The sequence below is a fragment of the Oncorhynchus kisutch genome, linkage group LG10 (genome assembly GCF_002021735.2).
Source record: "Oncorhynchus kisutch isolate 150728-3 linkage group LG10, Okis_V2, whole genome shotgun sequence".
NCBI classification, from domain to species: domain Eukaryota; kingdom Metazoa; phylum Chordata; class Actinopteri; order Salmoniformes; family Salmonidae; genus Oncorhynchus; species Oncorhynchus kisutch.
Window position 1 is genome coordinate 67,486,279 of NC_034183.2, and position 17,310 is coordinate 67,503,588.

At 47.2% G+C, this 17,310-nt stretch overlaps 1 protein-coding gene across 14 annotated transcripts in view; it reads left to right on the top strand.

The window, feature by feature from the left end:
- The window catches only part of LOC109883493 (dynamin-2), a 42,319-nt gene that overhangs the window by 14,795 nt on the left and 10,214 nt on the right, over positions 1-17,310 (top strand). For 4 of the 14 annotated variants that reach the window (XM_031834866.1, XM_031834871.1, XM_031834865.1 and 1 more), the window contains 15 exons: positions 3,483-3,556; positions 4,264-4,413; positions 4,674-4,877; positions 5,270-5,368; positions 5,444-5,604; positions 5,904-6,046; positions 6,121-6,256; positions 6,439-6,506; positions 7,027-7,165; positions 9,941-10,027; positions 10,389-10,459; positions 11,628-11,681; positions 11,902-11,953; positions 13,250-13,261; positions 16,816-16,926. In XM_031834866.1, coding sequence (XP_031690726.1) covers positions 3,483-3,556; positions 4,264-4,413; positions 4,674-4,877; positions 5,270-5,368; positions 5,444-5,604; positions 5,904-6,046; positions 6,121-6,256; positions 6,439-6,506; positions 7,027-7,165; positions 9,941-10,027; positions 10,389-10,459; positions 11,628-11,681; positions 11,902-11,953; positions 13,250-13,261; positions 16,816-16,926 — 1,561 coding nt within the window. Of the gene's footprint in view, positions 1-3,482; positions 3,557-4,263; positions 4,414-4,673; positions 4,878-5,269; positions 5,369-5,443; positions 5,605-5,903; positions 6,047-6,120; positions 6,257-6,438; positions 6,507-7,026; positions 7,166-8,166; positions 8,306-9,940; positions 10,028-10,388; positions 10,460-11,627; positions 11,682-11,901; positions 11,954-13,249; positions 13,262-16,815; positions 16,927-17,310 lie in introns of all 14 variants that reach the window. The other 10 variants (XM_031834875.1, XM_031834876.1, XM_031834878.1 and 7 more) reach the window with 6 other exon arrangements.

Sequence of the window (17,310 nt, forward strand, 5' to 3'; positions counted from 1 at the left end):
ACTTTCATGCGTTTTGCCAGCAGCTCTTCGTTGTGCGTCAAGCATTGAGCTGTTTATGACTTCAAGCCTATCAACTCCCGAGATGAGGCTGGTGTAACTGAAGTGAAATGGCTGGCTAGTTAGCGCGCACTAATAGCGTTTCAAACGTTACTCGCTCTGAGTCTTGCAGTGGTTGTTTACCTTGCTCTGCATGGGTAACGCTGCTTCGATGGTGGCTGTTGTTGTGTTGCTGGTTCGAGCCCAGGGGAGTGAGGAGAGGTAATGTTACACTGGCAATACTGAAGTGCCTATAAGAACATCCAATAGTCAAAGGTTAATGAAATTCAAATGGTATAGAGGGAAATAGTCCTATAATTCCAATAACTACAACCTAAAACTTCTTACCTGGGAATATTGAAGACTCATGTTAAAAGGAACCACCAGCTTTCATATGTTCTCATGTTCTGAGCAAGGAACTGAAACGTTAGCTTTCTTACATGGCACATATTGCACTTTTACTTTCTTCTCCAACACTTTGTTTTTGTATTATTTAAACCAAATTGAATGTTTCATTATTTACTTGAGGCTAAATTGATTTTATTGATGTATTATATTAAGTTAAAATAAGTGTTCATTCAGTATTGTTCTAATTGTCATTATTACAAATACATCTCCCTTTTTCCTCCCTCTCTCTCTACCTCTCCCTTTCTCTCTCACCCCCTGCCAGAGCTTTTCTATACCGGCATCCCACTCTCCCAGTTAGACAGGCTTTCTCTATGACAAACAAAACACTCTACATGATCTGCAGCACACAACATCAGTGCTGAACTCAGGCCATCCAGAATGTTCCCACTGTTCAACAGGTCTAGTCTATAGTGTGAGTGCCTCTATAAAGTCAACAGTATGGCTCCATCCTGATTGTCCTGTGACATAGCTTCTAGTCTAAAGCAGACTGACTATATCTCCATTCCCTCCGGCGTCTTTCTGCATGTGGCGTTAGATGTTGGGTTAGAAAGAGGAGGAGGGAGGTAGGTTTGTCTTGGTAGACTGTGCTGTACCAGGCCCAGAGTTCAGCGTTATTACCACCAGATGTAGGGAGTTTTCACGGCCGGTTGTGATACAGCCTGGAAACAAACCAGGGTCTGTAGTGACTCCTCTAGGACTGCGATGCAGTGCCTTAGACCGCTGCGCCACTCGGGAGCCCCAAAGTCAGGCTAGAGGCTATAGCAGGCAGGCAGGCAGGCAGGGCCCCAGCCCAGAGTGGGAGAGTCCCGGGGAGGCAGGGTGTGGTGGCTGGTGGTTGTGGGGTATGTGCTCCCCTCTGAGAGATGACTCAATTGGGCTGTTGGGTTTGGAATGGTCCTGACTGGTGCCTGGTGATGGTCTGTCACTTTAAGAGGGAAACAGACAAAATATACACAAGAAAGAAACAACTCTATGTACAGTTGCACATGGTCAGGTTTGTCTGCACTGTAGGCCCATGTTTGTCAGATTAAAGTTCAAATAAACTCTGCAAAAAAAATAAACTCACTGTCAACTGCGTTTATTTTTAGCAAACTTAACATGTGTAAATATAGGGGGGGGTCAAAATCAAAAGTAAGTCAGTATCTGGAGAGACCACCAGCTGCATTAAGTACTGCAGTGCATCTCCTCCTCATGGACTACACCTGATTTTGCCAGTTCTTGCTGTGGGATGTTACCCCACTCTTCCACCAAGGCACCTGCAAGGTCCCGGACATTTCTGGGGGGGAATGGCCCCATCCCTCACCCTCCGATCCAACAGGTCCCAGACTTGCTCAATGGGATTGAGATCCGGGCTCTTTGCTGGCCATGGCAGAACACTTACATTCCTGTCTTGCAGGAAATCACGCACAGAACGAGCAGTATGGCTGGTGGCATTGTCATGCTGGAGGGTCATGTCAGGATGTGCCTGCAGGAAGCGTACCACATGAGGGAGGAGGATGTCTTCCCTGTAACGCACAGCGTTGAGATTGCCTGCAATGATAACAAGCTCAGTACGATGATGCTGTGACACACCGCCCCAGACCATGACGGACCCTCCACCTCCAAATCCATCCTGCTCCAGAATACAGGCCTGGGTGTAACCCTCATTCCTTCCACGATAAACGTGAATCCGATCATCACCCCTGGTGAGACAGAACCGCAACTCGTCAGTGACGAGCACTTTTTGCCAGTCCTGTCTGGTCCAGCGATGGTGAGTTTGTGCCCATAGGCACCGGTGATGTCTGGTGAGGACCTGCCTAACAACAGGCCTACAAGCCTTCAGTCCAGCCTCTCTCAGCCTATTGTGGACAGTATGAGCACTGATGGAGGGATTGTGTGTTCCTGGTGTAACTCGGGCAGTTGTTGTTGCCATCCTGTACCAGTCCCGCAGGTTTTGATGTTCAGGTGTACCAATCCTGTGCAGGTGTTACAGTCTGCCGCTGCGAGAACGATCAGCTGTCTGTCCTGTCTCCGTGTAGCGCTGTCTAAGTTGTCTCTCAGTACGGGCATTGCATTTTATTGCCCTGGCCACATCTGCAGTCCTCATGCCTCCTTGCAGCATGCCTAAGGCATGTTCACGCAGATGAGCAGGGACCGTTTAGGTGTTTTTCAGAGTCAATAGAAAGGCCTCTTTAGTGTCCTAAGTTTTCAAAACTGTGACCTTAATTGACTAAAGTCTGTAAGCTTTTGGTGTCTTAACGACCATTCCACAGGTGCATGTTCATTATTTGTTTATGGTTCATTGAGCAAGCATGGGAAACGATGTTTTAAACCCTTTAGAATGAAGATCTGTGAAGTTATTTGGATTTTTACTAAATATCTTTGAAAGACAGGGTCCTGAAAAAGGGAGTTTATCTATGTTCAATGTGCACTGGCTAGGACTAATGAATCATCTTAATTGTCAGATAAGTGAATGTATTAAATATACTTCAGCTCAATGTCAAGTATCAAGGCTACTATGGACGTAATCTTATCTTAGGCGGTATCTTACACATTGACAGCCAGCTTGCAACACACAATCACTTGAAATATTCTACTGAATGTATGTGCCTCGCCTTGCATCCTCATCAAGAGGCTCTCCCCTGTTCCATCGTGTTGTGAGACCACAAGTGACCGAGTGCATCGTTCTAAATCGCCACATTACCTAAATCTATGTAACCGTGGCAACAAAGTGGCTGAGCAAATGAATTGATCTTCAGGGGCATCATGAGACCAAATTACTTTGTCACTTCTAATTTGTTGACAGATGGGTCATGAAGTGTGACATCTATTTCGCACAGGATATAGTGTGAGGAAATGGACCTTTTAGTGTACTGAGTAATTTGACTTTGTCTGTTTTTTCTGTCTGTCTGGGGCTCGCCCCCTCACTTTCTTGGTCTCTTTCTCTCCCTCAATTTTTTTCCTAATTTAATTTCTCTCCTTTTCTCTCTCTCTCTCTCTCTCTCTCTCTCTCTCTCTCTCTCTCTCTCTCTCTCTCTCTCTCTCTCTCTCTCTCTCAGGGATTTTCTTCCTCGAGGATCAGGCATTGTCACCCGTAGACCTCTGATCCTGCAGCTGTGCTTTAACAAAGCCGGTGAGTCTGAATTCTCATACAACCATGGCCTTATCTGTCCTCATTGCTCCTGCCATGGACCTGCCTCCTCCACTCAACAACACTGTCTGGTGCCTGGTAAAGACTTTCCTGTGTCTCGCTCTCTGTGTCTCGCTCTCTGTGTCTCGCTCTCTGTGTCTCGCTCTCTGTGTCTCGCTCTCTGTGTCTCGCTCTCTGTGTCTCGCTCTCTGTGTCTCGCTCTCTGTGTCTCGCTCTCTGTGTCTCGCTCTCTGTGTCTCGCTCTCTGTGTCTCGCTCTCTGTGTCTCGCTCTCTGTGTCTCGCTCTCTGTGTCTCGCTCTCTGTGTCTCGCTCTCTGTGTCTCGCTCTCTGTGTCTCGCTCTCTGTGTCTCGCTCTCTGTGTCTCGCTCTCTGTGTCTCGCTCTCTGTGTCTCGCTCTCTGTGTCTCGCTCTCTGTGTCTCGCTCTCTGTGTCTCTGTGTCTCGCTCTCTGTGTCTCTGTGTCTCGCTCTCTGTGTCTCTGTGTCTCGCTCTCTGTGTCTCTGTGTCTCGCTCTCTGTGTCTCTGTGTCTCGCTCTCTGTGTCTCTGTGTCTCGCTCTCTGTGTCTCTGTGTCTCGCTCTCTGTGTCTCTGTGTCTCGCTCTCTGTGTCTCTGTCTCTCGCTCTGTGTCTCTGTCTCGCGCTCTCTGTGTCTCTGTCTCGCGCTCTCTCTCTCTCTGTCGTGTCTGTAGAGTATGCAGAGTTCCTACACTGTAAAGGGAGGAAGTTTGTGGACTTTGAGGAGGTCCGGGCGGAGATTGAGGCGGAGACAGACAGGATCACAGGCTCCAACAAGGGCATCTCCCCCATCCCCATCAACCTCCGGGTCTACTCCCCTAACGGTAATGCTCACCAACAGTTATTCATTTGGTGTTCATTTTAACATACGCATGCACACGTTCAGTTGGACGTATGCGTACACACACACACACACGCATGCACACATAAAAGCGCAGCAAACACTTACATTCATGTATCAACCTCTCAAAGAAACTACCTTCGCCATGCCATACAAGGACATGTATACACAATGTAACACACATCATACAGTCTACATGGCAACAGTCATAACCTTCTCCCTCCCCCTCCATCTCGCCCTCAGTGTTAAACCTGACTCTGATCGACCTGCCGGGGATGACTAAGGTGGCAGTGGGGGACCAGCCGCTGGACATAGAGCACCAGATCAGGGACATGCTGCTGCAGTTCATCACCAAGGAGAGCTGCCTCATCCTGGCCGTCACCCCCGCCAACCAGGACCTGGCCAACTCCGACGCCCTCAAGATTGCCAAGGAGGTGGACCCACAGGGTAAGGGACTAGGAGGTGGACCCACAGGGTAAGGGACTAGGAGGTGGACCCACAGGGTAAGGGACTAGGAGGTGGACCCACAGGGTAAGGGACTAGGAGGTGGACCCACAGGGTAAGGGACTAGGAGGTGGACCCACAGGGTAAGGGACTAGCCTAGTGGTGCTGTACTGGTTCTCTATTGGAACTCCCAGGACCAAAGGATGAGGATGGGCACTTGATTTCTGGGTGGTGTTCATTTGGTGCACCAAATAGACTGAAACATTGACGCAGTACCTGGACTTGTCCAATAAGAATATTGAATTGAAGGAGATGAGGAATGGAAGGCTGGGTGGATGGTGGACAGGCAGTAGTCAGGATTAATATGATGAGATGAACTGTTTGGTTCTGTTCAGGTCTGCGCACTATTGGCGTGATCACAAAGCTGGACCTGATGGACGAAGGGACGGATGCTAAAGACATCCTGGAGAACAAACTGCTACCTCTGCGTAGAGGTGAGGGGAGACACACACACACACACACACACACCTCATGGACTGCAGAGGAATAAGTGTGCGCTCTCTCTCCAGGTTATATCGGCGTTGTGAACCGCAGTCAGAAGGACATAGATGGCAGGAAGGACATCCGTGCTGCGCTGGCTGCTGAGAGGAAGTTCTTCCTGTCTCACCCGGGCTACAGACACATGGCCGAGCGCATGGGCACCCCACACCTGCAGAAACAACTAAACCAGGTGAGAGATTACTCAACGTTCACCTTTCTGTTATTCTACACTGACGTTCTAGTCTGACTTCCAGATCAGTTGTTTTGCTTTCTTGTGAACTCGAGAGACGGCACCAACAGATCTTAAACCAGGCTATAATGTTCCTTGAAACTCACTTTTTCATTCACTATACATTCTCTCCCCTCCTGTTCTCCTTCTCGCTCATTCTATCCCTTCCATTTCTCCTTCTCCCTCCCTCCTCTCCTCCCTCACTCATGGTGTCCCTCTCCCTCCTCCCTCACTCACGGTGTCCCTCTCTCTCTCCTCAGCAACTGACCAACCACATCAGGGACACTCTGCCTGGGCTGCGCAGTAAGCTGCAGAGCCAGGTGCTCTCCCTGGAGAAAGAGGTGGAGGAGTACAAGAACTTCCGTCCCGACGACCCCACACGCAAGACCAAGGCCCTGCTGCAGTGAGTAGAGGACACACACACCACCATAATGAGTAGCTCCAGAGTTGACCCTGACTCTCTGTCTTTCATCCTAGGATGGTGCAGCAGTTTGGGGTGGACTTTGAGAAGCGTATCGAGGGCTCTGGGGACCAGGTGGACACAGCGGAGTTGTCGGGCGGTGCCAAAATCAACCGGATCTTCCACGAGCGCTTCCCCTTCGAGCTGGTCAAGGTGAGCGCTGCGGTCTCAATACTCACTGTCACAATATTTCCACAAGAGAAGTTCATCTGCCTGCTTGACTGTTTTGACCACAGTTGATCGACTTGTTTAGAAGTGTGAATTTTAGAGTGCAGAATGGATTAACAGTGTTTCTATTGTTTGTTCTTTCTTCTTCTCTCTTTTCTCTCTGTCAGATTGTGTTTGATGAGAAGGAGTTGAGGAGGGAGATCAGTCATGCCATCAAGAATGTCCATGGTGTCAGGCAAGTGGAGGAGAGGAGGGGCCGTCCTGTGTCTTCACACATCACCACCACTGTGTTCAGCTCTTTCCTCTTCACTGTCAACCCTCTGTTTCCTCCTTTCATGTAAAACTGACCCACAGCATGCTTAGCGATCACAGAGCAATTAGCCTAAAATGCCCACAGATCACTCTCCCACAGAACTGCCTATCATACACTCAAATGGTTGTTGTTCGATGTGAAATCTAAACCCATTTAATTTCGTGTTTGTATGCTGATAACCTTGGCTCTGCTCTCTCTTCCTTATTTCTGTCTGCGAATGTCTGTTTTATTATCTTTTTATTAGATTTGTTTTAATATGTACTTTTCTCGTTTTCTGGACTGACATGTCTTTATCTGCTTTTGTCTGTTTGTATGCTATCTCTCTGGACAATAACTTGTCTGTCGTCCTACTTCTGTCAGTTTTTTGTTTGTTTATCCCTGTCTGTCCGTCTCCTTATCTCTGTCCCCCCCCCCCCCCCTGTCTGTCTTTGTGCGTCCTCAGAACGGGCCTGTTCACTCCCGACCTGGCGTTTGAGGCCATTGTGAAAAAGCAGATCATTAAGCTGAAAGAGCCCTGTATCAAATGTATCGACCTTGTCATTCAGGAGCTCATCAACACAGTCAGGCAGTGCACCAACAAGGTACTGCAGCCTGGTGTCCAGACTCCCGTCCTGTCCCGACCCAGCCTGGCCACAAGGGGGCGACACTGGGGGGGGCACAAGACTGACCCACTCTGCTCCAAAACAGCTGTCCATCCATGGCCTCTATGACCCTTTAGATAGCACAACTAGGGCCCAGAGATTTTCCAGTCAGGTCATGTAGTTAGTCAGTAAATAAAAACTCCTGGCCCTAATCAGAACGTCTACTGTGTAACCACCCGGGGGCTCCCGAGTGGCGCAGCGGTCTAAGGCACTGCATCTCAGTTCAAATCCAGGCTGTATCACAACCGGCCGTGATTGGGAGTCCCATAGGGCGGCGCACAATTGGCCCAGTGTCGTCCAGGTTTGGCTGGTGTAGGCCGTCATTGTAAATAAAAATGTGTTAATTAAGGTTAAATAAATAAAATAAATACACGCTATACACACTTGTGTATATTTAGTGTGGTGTATGTCCAGAGGACTGGATGGGGCAGATATGGGGACAGTTTGAATCCCCCCTCAGCCCGCCACAGCTAGCCTGTGTGCCAGGTGCTGCTGTCGTGTTTTGTGACGGTTGTGGTGTCGTCGTCGTGGAGACGGGATGGTTGGGGATGGCCATTCCCCGAGCATCACTGGTCTCACATGGACAAGCTGCAGGTCTCATCTGTCTAAGAATGATACACACTTAGGACTGACATAGCTAGGGTGTTAGTTATGTGGGTACTGTGAGTTGAATATGTGCCCACATATCTATATTATATACCTAGTTTGAGAAGAACTGCCCTGTCAAGAGAAGAGGATGTGAAAGCCTGCGGCTTGTCCTTATCTTCTTGCTTCACTTGTGTTTCTAGAGACGAGATTTCTAGTTTGACAGATAACTAACTAAACTAAGAATCTTCTTGTTTTTCTTTCTTTCCTGTATTTCTCTCTCTCGCCTCTTGTTATTTCTGTCTATCCCTCTCTCTATGCTGCCCCCCTACACTACGCCCCCCGTACCCCCTCAGAACGGGGTTGTTCACCCCTGACCTGGCCTTCGAGGCCATAGTCAAAAAGCAGATCCTCAAACTGAAAGAGCCCAGCCTGAAATGTGTGGATCTGGTGGTGTCTGAGCTGACCGCGCTCGTCATGAAGTGTTCCGTCAAGGTAACCAAGAGCAGACTCGCCCCTCACAGGAAAGTGGGGGGGAGAGAAGGAAGAGAGAGCGAGTGTTCTGGAGCGTATCCTCTCATCTGTGATTGAATGCCCGTCCCTGTTCCCCTCGCACCTCTCCTCCACCGCGCTCCAATCAGCAACCTCTATCCTAATCATCCCCCACGCCATCGCTCCTCAGTGCCTGGATTGTGTGTATCCCTCCCTCGCCACACACATCCTCTCCTTTTGTCCAAGCCACACGTGTCCAATCAAGCATTGACTTGCAAATCACGTCCGAATTTTAAGCAGTGCGTCTTAACTTCCTTTCAGCAGCCCCTCACCCGTGCCCTGTTTGATTTGAGCACATTTAAGACTGATTCTCCATCTGCCTCCTCCTTCCATCTGCCTCCTCCATCCCCATCTCCCCTCCTCCTCAAGACGCAGACCTCTGTCTACCAGAACATCAGAGCCCATTAGAGGGGGCATTGCCATAGCAACAGTGCTGCTTAACAACCAGGCCATCTTGTGGATTGGGGGGAAATTGCATTTCAAAGACCCACCACAGTCCATCCCTTTCACTGTCACTCTACCTCTGGTATTAGTTCAGCTGAAGAAAGGATTTGCCCTTCACTCTGTCCTTCACCCTCTTCTTCATTCTCCTGATCTGTTCTTCACTAACATGAAATAATATCAGCAATCACCGTCAGCTTGGAATGATTGTTTACTGTCACAGGAATATAGTGTCAACTGTAAGTTAATGAACTTAAATAAAAATATTTAGGATTTTTTATTTTTTTTATTTTAGCCATTGATCCATTTAAAGGTTGACTCCAGTCAACTAGAGCTAATCATCATGACATCACTCCTCATGGTATCCATCATGGTCATTCCCAGCTGAGGCTGAAAGCGCTGCCCTTATGCCATAGATCACAGACATTCATCCTGTGTGCATGCCCATTAAGGAGTGTGTGTGTGTGGTAGTTAATATGATTACTATATTCACTGCTGAATGCCTATGTCCTTTCCATATCCTGCACACTGAGTGTAAGAAACATTTAAGAACACCTTCCTAATATTGAGTTGCACCCCATTTTGCCCTCAGAACAGCCTCAGTTTGTCGGGACATGGACTCTACAAGGTGTTGAAAGCGTTACACAGGGATGCTGGCCCCTGTTGACTCCAATGCTTCCCACAGTTGGCTGGATGTCCTTTGGGTGGTGGATCATTCTTAATACACAAAGGAAACTGTTGAGTGTGAAAAACACAGCAGCGTTGCAGTTCTTGACACAAACTGGTGCACCTGGCACCTACTACCATAACCTGTTCAAAGGCACTTAAATATTTTGTCTTGCCCATTCACCCTCTTCAAAATCCTTGAACCTGTTTCCTCTCCTCATCTACACTGATTGAAGTGGATTTAACAGGTGACATCAATAAGGTTTCATAGCTTTCACCTGGTCAGTCTATCATGGAACGAGCAGGTGTTCTTAATGTTTTGTCCACTCAGTTTGCTTTTCATCTCCTGTCTGTTGTATATGTAAATGGAAGGTAGGTCTGCCTGGATAGTCATGCCAGAGTGTTAGTGTATGCTAGTGATTCTCTTTGTCTATATGGTCAGTGTTGCAGTTGTTTTGTATAACCTTGCAGCTGGGTTCTTACCCCCGGCTGAGAGAGGAGACCGAGAGGATCGTCACCACCTACGTCAGAGAGAGAGAGGGCAAGACCAAGGACCAGGTCAGTGCATTTAGGGCCTGTTTTTACGAGGAGTCTCGGGGTAGGACTGCTGACGTAGGATCAGTTCAGCCTTTTAGATCATAATGAATTAGATGATATGGTCAGGGGGACCTGATCCTAGATCAGCACTCCTACTCTGAGATGCTTATTATTTAAGAAATATATTTCTCCATTTGAAATCAATTGTTTGTAGTTGCCTTTCTTGCACTTGTCTTTTCTGTACTAGGACTGGCTTTGCCTGATTGTGATAAGTGGTTGTTGATGCGCGGATTGTAAATTACATCTGTTCAACGACTAAATGAATGTAAATGTGACGTAAAATGAACTCTATTGTCATAGTGAAGCTCTGTCTTCATTCTAGGTGATGCTGCTGATTGACATTGAGCTGTCCTACATCAACACCAACCACGAGGACTTTATAGGCTTCGCCAAGTATGAACCCCCACCACCCTAATACACCACACCCTTTACCCAAGCACCTCTTCCCCCTCTCCCCCTAATGCTCGTGCCCCAGCTCCCAGCTGAAGGTGTGGTTGTGATGTAGTCCTGGGCACCAGACTAACTCACTACTGCCCAAAGTCAGATTTGTACAGTTTGCTGAACTGGGCATGGACTGAACTGAACTCTGCTGAACATGGATCGGGTAGAGTCCCATAAGCTTGTGTGCCTGACTGCCTGTGCTTGATAGTTATTCCTACAGTAAGTGCCATTCCCTATAGACTTGAAACAATCAATACCTCAATCGCTGTTCGGCCACTTTATCACAACCACCAAAGACACTCACAGAGACCACTGTCATTATAAACCACAATTACCACTTCTTTTATCAGTATTACTGATCCTAACAAGGGGCTGTATCTGTGGATCCTTGATCTACAGGCTATAAACCAGCTGTGACTCAGTGAGTCTGATTGATCCACCATGAAGGCAGATCAATGAATGTGGTTAGAACACCGTAGAATACGCTCTAGGGGAGGCTAGGGGTCAGACAAGGTCGTTGCTGCATGGTCCGTCACGGTTAGTTCTGCCTCTAATGAGCTGAATCAAGCATGCTAGGTGGTGCATCCTCCCTTTCTGACCCTGTCTCTCTGGAGCAGTTTTTAATTTATTTTTCAAGGACCCTTATTTGTTGTGTGCTTAGGGATTGAACTGAGTGAGTTTGAGTGGAGTTTTTTTTATCTTCTGACTGCGGTTATTACCAATAACATGGTGTTTTGGAATCCTGATTTCCTGCATCTTGCTGATAGGTCAGCCCTAGCCACTCATACTGGATGTCCTGCCAGAGCTTGACATGCGTTGACCTCTGCCCTCTACACTGTCTCCAGTGTAGCAATTACTATAGGATGCACAGCATGTAGCTAGCTGAGTTGAAAGTCTCTTCCATAGAAATATAATGACTTCTGTTTCTATGGTCTCTTCCCTCTGCCTGAGGTATGCATCTGATTATGTAACATAGCATTTCCTCTTGCGGGTCTGAATGCCGTGCGGGTTCCTTTCCAATCATCCGCATCATCCGCATGGAGAATGGGTTGATGGATTGATGAGAAGTCTTGTCAGGTAGGTAGGGGTGGTAACTTGTCTCTCGTGGCGTCACTTTCAGTCTTGACTTCAGAAGGCACGATGATGGTAGCCCACCAGGGTACGGCAACAACAGGTGGGCTGTCACGAATCGGGTGTCCCTCTTCCTCTCCGCCCCTTCCCCCAGACCCCACTCCCACTGTTCCCATGACTATGTTTGATAACTTGAATTGTAGGACAGGTTTGATAGCTGTTAAACGATTTGATTGATCAATACACATTATTACCCAAACATTGTTGATGCTGATTGTGGTTTTGAATGCGTTTTTCCATCTGAACCTGTCCTTTTCTAACAGTGCCCAGCAGAGAAATACACATCAGAACAAGAAGAGGGCCATTCCAAACCAGGTACACTTTGTCCCTCCTCCTCCCACCCTCTTTCTTACCCAGCCCTCCCAATCTGATCAACCCCAGATTAAGCTGCCCCAGACTGACACTTCCCCCTCTATCATATTTACATGGTGTAACATACCTGACCTCTGTAACCTAACCTAGCACTTATTTACTTAAGCATAAGTAGCTTCAAGATAACCCCTGCAAATCATGGCCAAATACCATCCTGTCTTTAAGTCAGATGTTAATTATCCTCCTTGGCCACTGTGTTATAAACCTGGCACCTCTCTGTTTCATCCAAACAGTTCTAAACGTGTTTTGAAGTCTCTGCTTTATTGATGTGACATCTAAATACCTGAAATCATGTGACTATGTTATGTCAGCTTCAATGTCATCAACACTTATGGAGTGCACTTCTCAGGTTCCTGGAAACCTAGTAAGGGTACATATTTTCTAGGATATACATTACATCCTATAGAAATACCTTCTAACACTGTATTTCAGCGAGGGGAGAGTTACCCTAGACTAGAGTCATTCAAGCCCTCCCTGCTTCCCTGCATAGGAAATGAACAGCTATATTTCTACTACAACTATCACTACTTTATCACTATTTGCACGGCACTACAACACAACCAAGGCATGATACCCAACAGCAAAGCAACAATCATAGATTTGTTTTGTTTTTCAACTAACCCAAGCACTTTTTGTATTGTAATTCAGAATGTGCATGGGACCCAGCTTCGCTCAATGAAGCAAACAATATCAAATAACTGATGTGTGGTACTTGAAGGAAATCTAATCGCATGTAACTCTTGTTCTCTTGCTCCCTCTCTATCTCTCGCTGTCTCCATCTTTTGTTCTTTCTATCCCTCAACCTCTCTCTCCATCTCTCGCTGTCTCCATCTTTTCTCTCCTTCCATCTTTCGTTCTTTCTCTCGCTGTCTCCATCTTTTCTCTCCTTCCATCTTTCGTTCTTTCTATCCCTCAACCTCTCCATCTCTCGCTGTCTCCATCGTTCGTTCTTTCTATCCCTCAACCTCTCTCTCCATCTCTCGCTGTCTCCATCTTTTCTCTCCTTCATTTCTGTCTCTCACCTTCAAACCTTTCATTCTACCATTTCAAACGTTTTCTGCCCCCCCCCCCCCCCCCCCCCCACACACACACACTCCTCCCATTACCCATTACCCATTTTCCCACTCCCCCATCTCCCTCCCTCCCTGGCTTGCTTGCTTCCCCATTTTTCCCTGGTCTATGATTTATCCTGCCATCTTTTGCCCTAACCACTCCCCAACCCCCCTCCCATCCCTGCAGGGTGAGATTCTGGTAAGTACCCCACAGATCCAAGCCAAACCCTGTTAGGAGTCAGCAGGGGTCACCAGAGCAGGAGAACTGAGGCCAGACATCTGACACTTAGGAAAGAATGGGAGGTTATGGGAATTGGTGTTATGACAACTTGTTCCAGGTTACTCCTGTGTACAGAACTTCTCTTCAAAACAATGAGCTGTTTTTTCTCGTCATATCTTCCCTACTCCACAGGGACTGAGAGAGGGCGAGCAGGAGGAGGTAGTATAGTCTCAAAGTCTCAAGACTTATGGCAAACCAGAGATCAATTAGAGTCGTATCGTAGAGATGTAATTCTCGTCGGCTTTACCCCTTACCCGTAATCGGTAATGGCTTTCTCAATAACATCCGGGTTATGCTCAATAATGATTGGTTTCACTTAACAAGACAGCAATTGTCTTTAATTGGACAAGTATATATAATATTACTAACATTTACTCTTTACTATCAAACCTGTTGAAGCCAGTTCTGTCCAAGCACAGGCAGAATTGTTTTATTTTTTTGTCACGTTCTTGAACCACACTGAAGTGTAATGTTATGATTCCTGTGAAAGACTATGGAAGAGTTGGGAGGATGTGAGAGTGGCTGGTGTCAGTTCTCCTGCTTTTGGTCCTTACCCATGCTGCCCTGTTCAGGGGTTTAAGTAGTGACCGCCACAGTTTGCCTTGCTGTCGAAGGGTCCTGAACATTCCAGGAATGGGGGGAGGAGACATGAATCACCAACAATCATACACTAGATGTTCACATTTTCATCCTTTTGGTGTCATTGAAATCTCCTCTGGATGTTTTCTCTCTTTATAACTTATCGTGGCATGTCAACTTTCCACAACTCAATATTCCAATCATCACTATAACAATATGTTAGTAGCACACCTCACAACTGTCCACAAACCATTCTGTGACCTGTGACTGTCATTCCAATCAGGGACCAGAGGGTGGCAGTAGATGGTAGAAGGGCATGGGGGGGGGGGGTGTCATGATTCAATCAATGATTATAATTTACATAAAATAACTCTGATCAAATCTGATTTTTAAATTGGGTTTAATAATGATTTGGAATGTGTTTATATCCATACATCTAATGTATCAATGTTTGATTTACCAGCTGGTAGAAGACCTCAAATAATGTGTTTACTTTTGACAGGAATTGAGGCAATGATGCCATCAAGTGGCCTAACTTTTCTCGAGTGATAATAACCTGAACATGAGATGTAGCTGAAGATAGAACAGGCTAAATGTCTGTCTTTTGTCATCACTGACCTATCCTGCATGTCAGGGCTTCTGTTTAGACAGTGAGGAAAGAAGTGTCATGGCATTAAAAACATCTCACTATCCCTATTCTGTCACCTCACACTCCTCTTGTCTGTCTCTTACCTTCAACACTTACGACACTGACCACTGACTGCCAGCCAGGTAAAAAAAAAAAAGTTCTCATTAAAGAAGGGTGTAAAGGCAATTCCTCGCCAAGGCAAACTGAGAATTTAGCTAACTCCTATGTTACAGCCTCTTCCCCTCATTTCTTTTGCTACTTTCCTACTAATTCCCCCCCCCCCCCCGTCCCCCCGTCATAAACCCCAATCAGTCTTTAAGACACAGGAGAGGGAGAGAGAGGTTGATGTTCTGTCTTATCGGCATAACTTGACAGCATCCTTGTCCAAGCTTGAGATCTGCCGCACCTGATGGTTCTTTGAAATGGCAGTAACAATGAGAGCATTACTCTAATACAGGGGTACTACAACCAGGGGTCAGCAGCCCCCTAGGTATCTGACGAGATACTGCAGGGGGTCCCAAAAAAGGGATTTTTATTTAAAGGTTTTTATGAATATCGCTAGCAACAGAATAAGCAAATGTTGAATTACATGCAGTAGAAAATAAGAGTATTTCTGATAACATTATTTTTTAAACTCCTAATATAAAACAGATTACACTCATTAAAGATAATTACACTCACTGGTGTATCTGACATAGGCTTTGAAACAGCACCTGTGAATAGACTACCACTGTGGCAAGTACTGTTGCAAAGCTTTGTTGACTTGGATATACATTTTTGTCCAGACATGGCTAACCTTTGTTTAACCAGCGCTAAACAGTTGTTCTTAGCGAAAATGTGTTTGGAGTTACCTTTTCTAGCGAATAGGCTGTTAGTTTACACTTCCTCTTCCAGTTATATGTGGGGAGGTCAAAATCATGACAAACTATTTACCAAATCTATTCATTTTCAAATGTTATTACTTCTGCTTGACATTATCATTCACCTGATAAGACAAGTCGTGAAAACAATGTTTGCTAACTTAGGATGGGGTTCCCTTGGTTGTCGGTTTGCCTGCGAGGGCGTCCCTGGGCATAAAGAGGTTGAGGACGCCTGCTCTAATACAACTCGTCTACAGAAAGAACCTCTCAACCCTGCCTCATCTCTCTTTCCTCTCTCCCTTCCTTAAATCCTCCTTTTATGTTTTTTTTCATCCCTCTCTCTCTACCCGTCCACTCCGTGAGCTGTGGCTCTCTCTACCCGTCCACTCCGTGAGCTGTGGCTCAGGCTACCCGTCCACTCCGTGAGCTGTGGCTCAGGCTACCCGTCCACTCCGTGAGCTGTGGCTCAGGCTACCCGTCCACTCCGTGAGCTGTGGCTCAGGCTACCCGTCCACTCCGTGAGCTGTGGCTCAGGCTACCCGTCCACTCCGTGAGCTGTGGCTCAGGCTACCCGTCCACTCCGTGAGCTGTGGCTCAGGCTACCCGTCCACTCCGTGAGCTGTGGCTCAGGCTACCCGTCCACTCCGTGAGCTGTGGCTCAGGCTACCCGTCCACTCCGTGAGCTGTGGCTCAGGCTACCCGTCCACTCCGTGAGCTGTGGCTCAGGCTACCCGTCTCCATTGTCTCTGCATATCGCTGTATTCCTCTCCCACAGTCTGGCCCTCCTCCTCTTGCCTCTCCATCTCCCCATCTCCTGTTCCTTAGGTGTTTAGCCTCCTACAGTGTCCTACACTGGAGTGTCTGTCTGACGACTCTGCCCAGTTAACCCACTAACCCTAGTCTGTTTTGGCTAACCGTGTATAGGCTAGCTTTTACTGACCCGCTCACTCTAACATACCACCGCCGATCCCTGACCCTGTGTGGGTCCCATTTGGTCTGGATGCCCCATGTTATTAAGGTTTGTTTGAGGTTTCCTGTTTAAATCTCCACCCCTTCAGTTAGTCATCCTTTCTGAATGATACTTTTGTATGCTTACTGTATACATCAGGGATCATGTTCAGAAACATTGTTGGAATTGTAAATCTTTATACTCAGAATAGAAGAGTTAATTTGGAGTATGTAGAACATGTTAGTGTTTATATTGGTAAGACAGGATCAACCAAACTCACACTGAGTACCCAGGTAAGGTTTTTATTGGTCAGTTAAGTTAGTCATATCACAAGATCTCCAGGAGGTAAATCATGACTACTTTTTAATGACGTGTTTTCCCTCCATCCTCCTGGTATACCTTGTCCCCCACCACCCCTCGCTCCCCTGTTACACCACCCCTATCTCTACCCTAACAGGTCATCCGCAAAGGCTGGCTCACCATCAACATCAGCATCATGAAGGGAGGCTCCAAGGAGTACTGGTTCGTCCTGACCGCAGAGTCACTATCCTGGTACAAGGATGAGGAGGTGAGTGTCTAAAGCTGGGATAAGTACAACACAAAATAGTACAATACAAACTGGCAGAAAGATTCTGCTACTACTCCATGGGCTGATATATGATCTGCATTGCATGCTCCCTCCCCCCTCTCATTGTCATGGTGGAGAATCAGATCCGGCCAGAGCCTCTCACCAGAGCCCCTGCTGGCTGGTGGTTAGATGTGTCCTGTGTGTGTGTCCCGGCCCAGCCTAACCAATGTGCAGACTACTGTTCAGCTTCAGCCTGATGAACAGGTAGTCTGAACACTGGGCAGGCGGGGGGGTGAGGAGAGGGGGGAGGCCCACGGGGTCGCTCCGGCTGCAGGTCACTGCCCTAGAGACAGGACAGAGGTGGGGGGGGGGGGGCGCGATGGA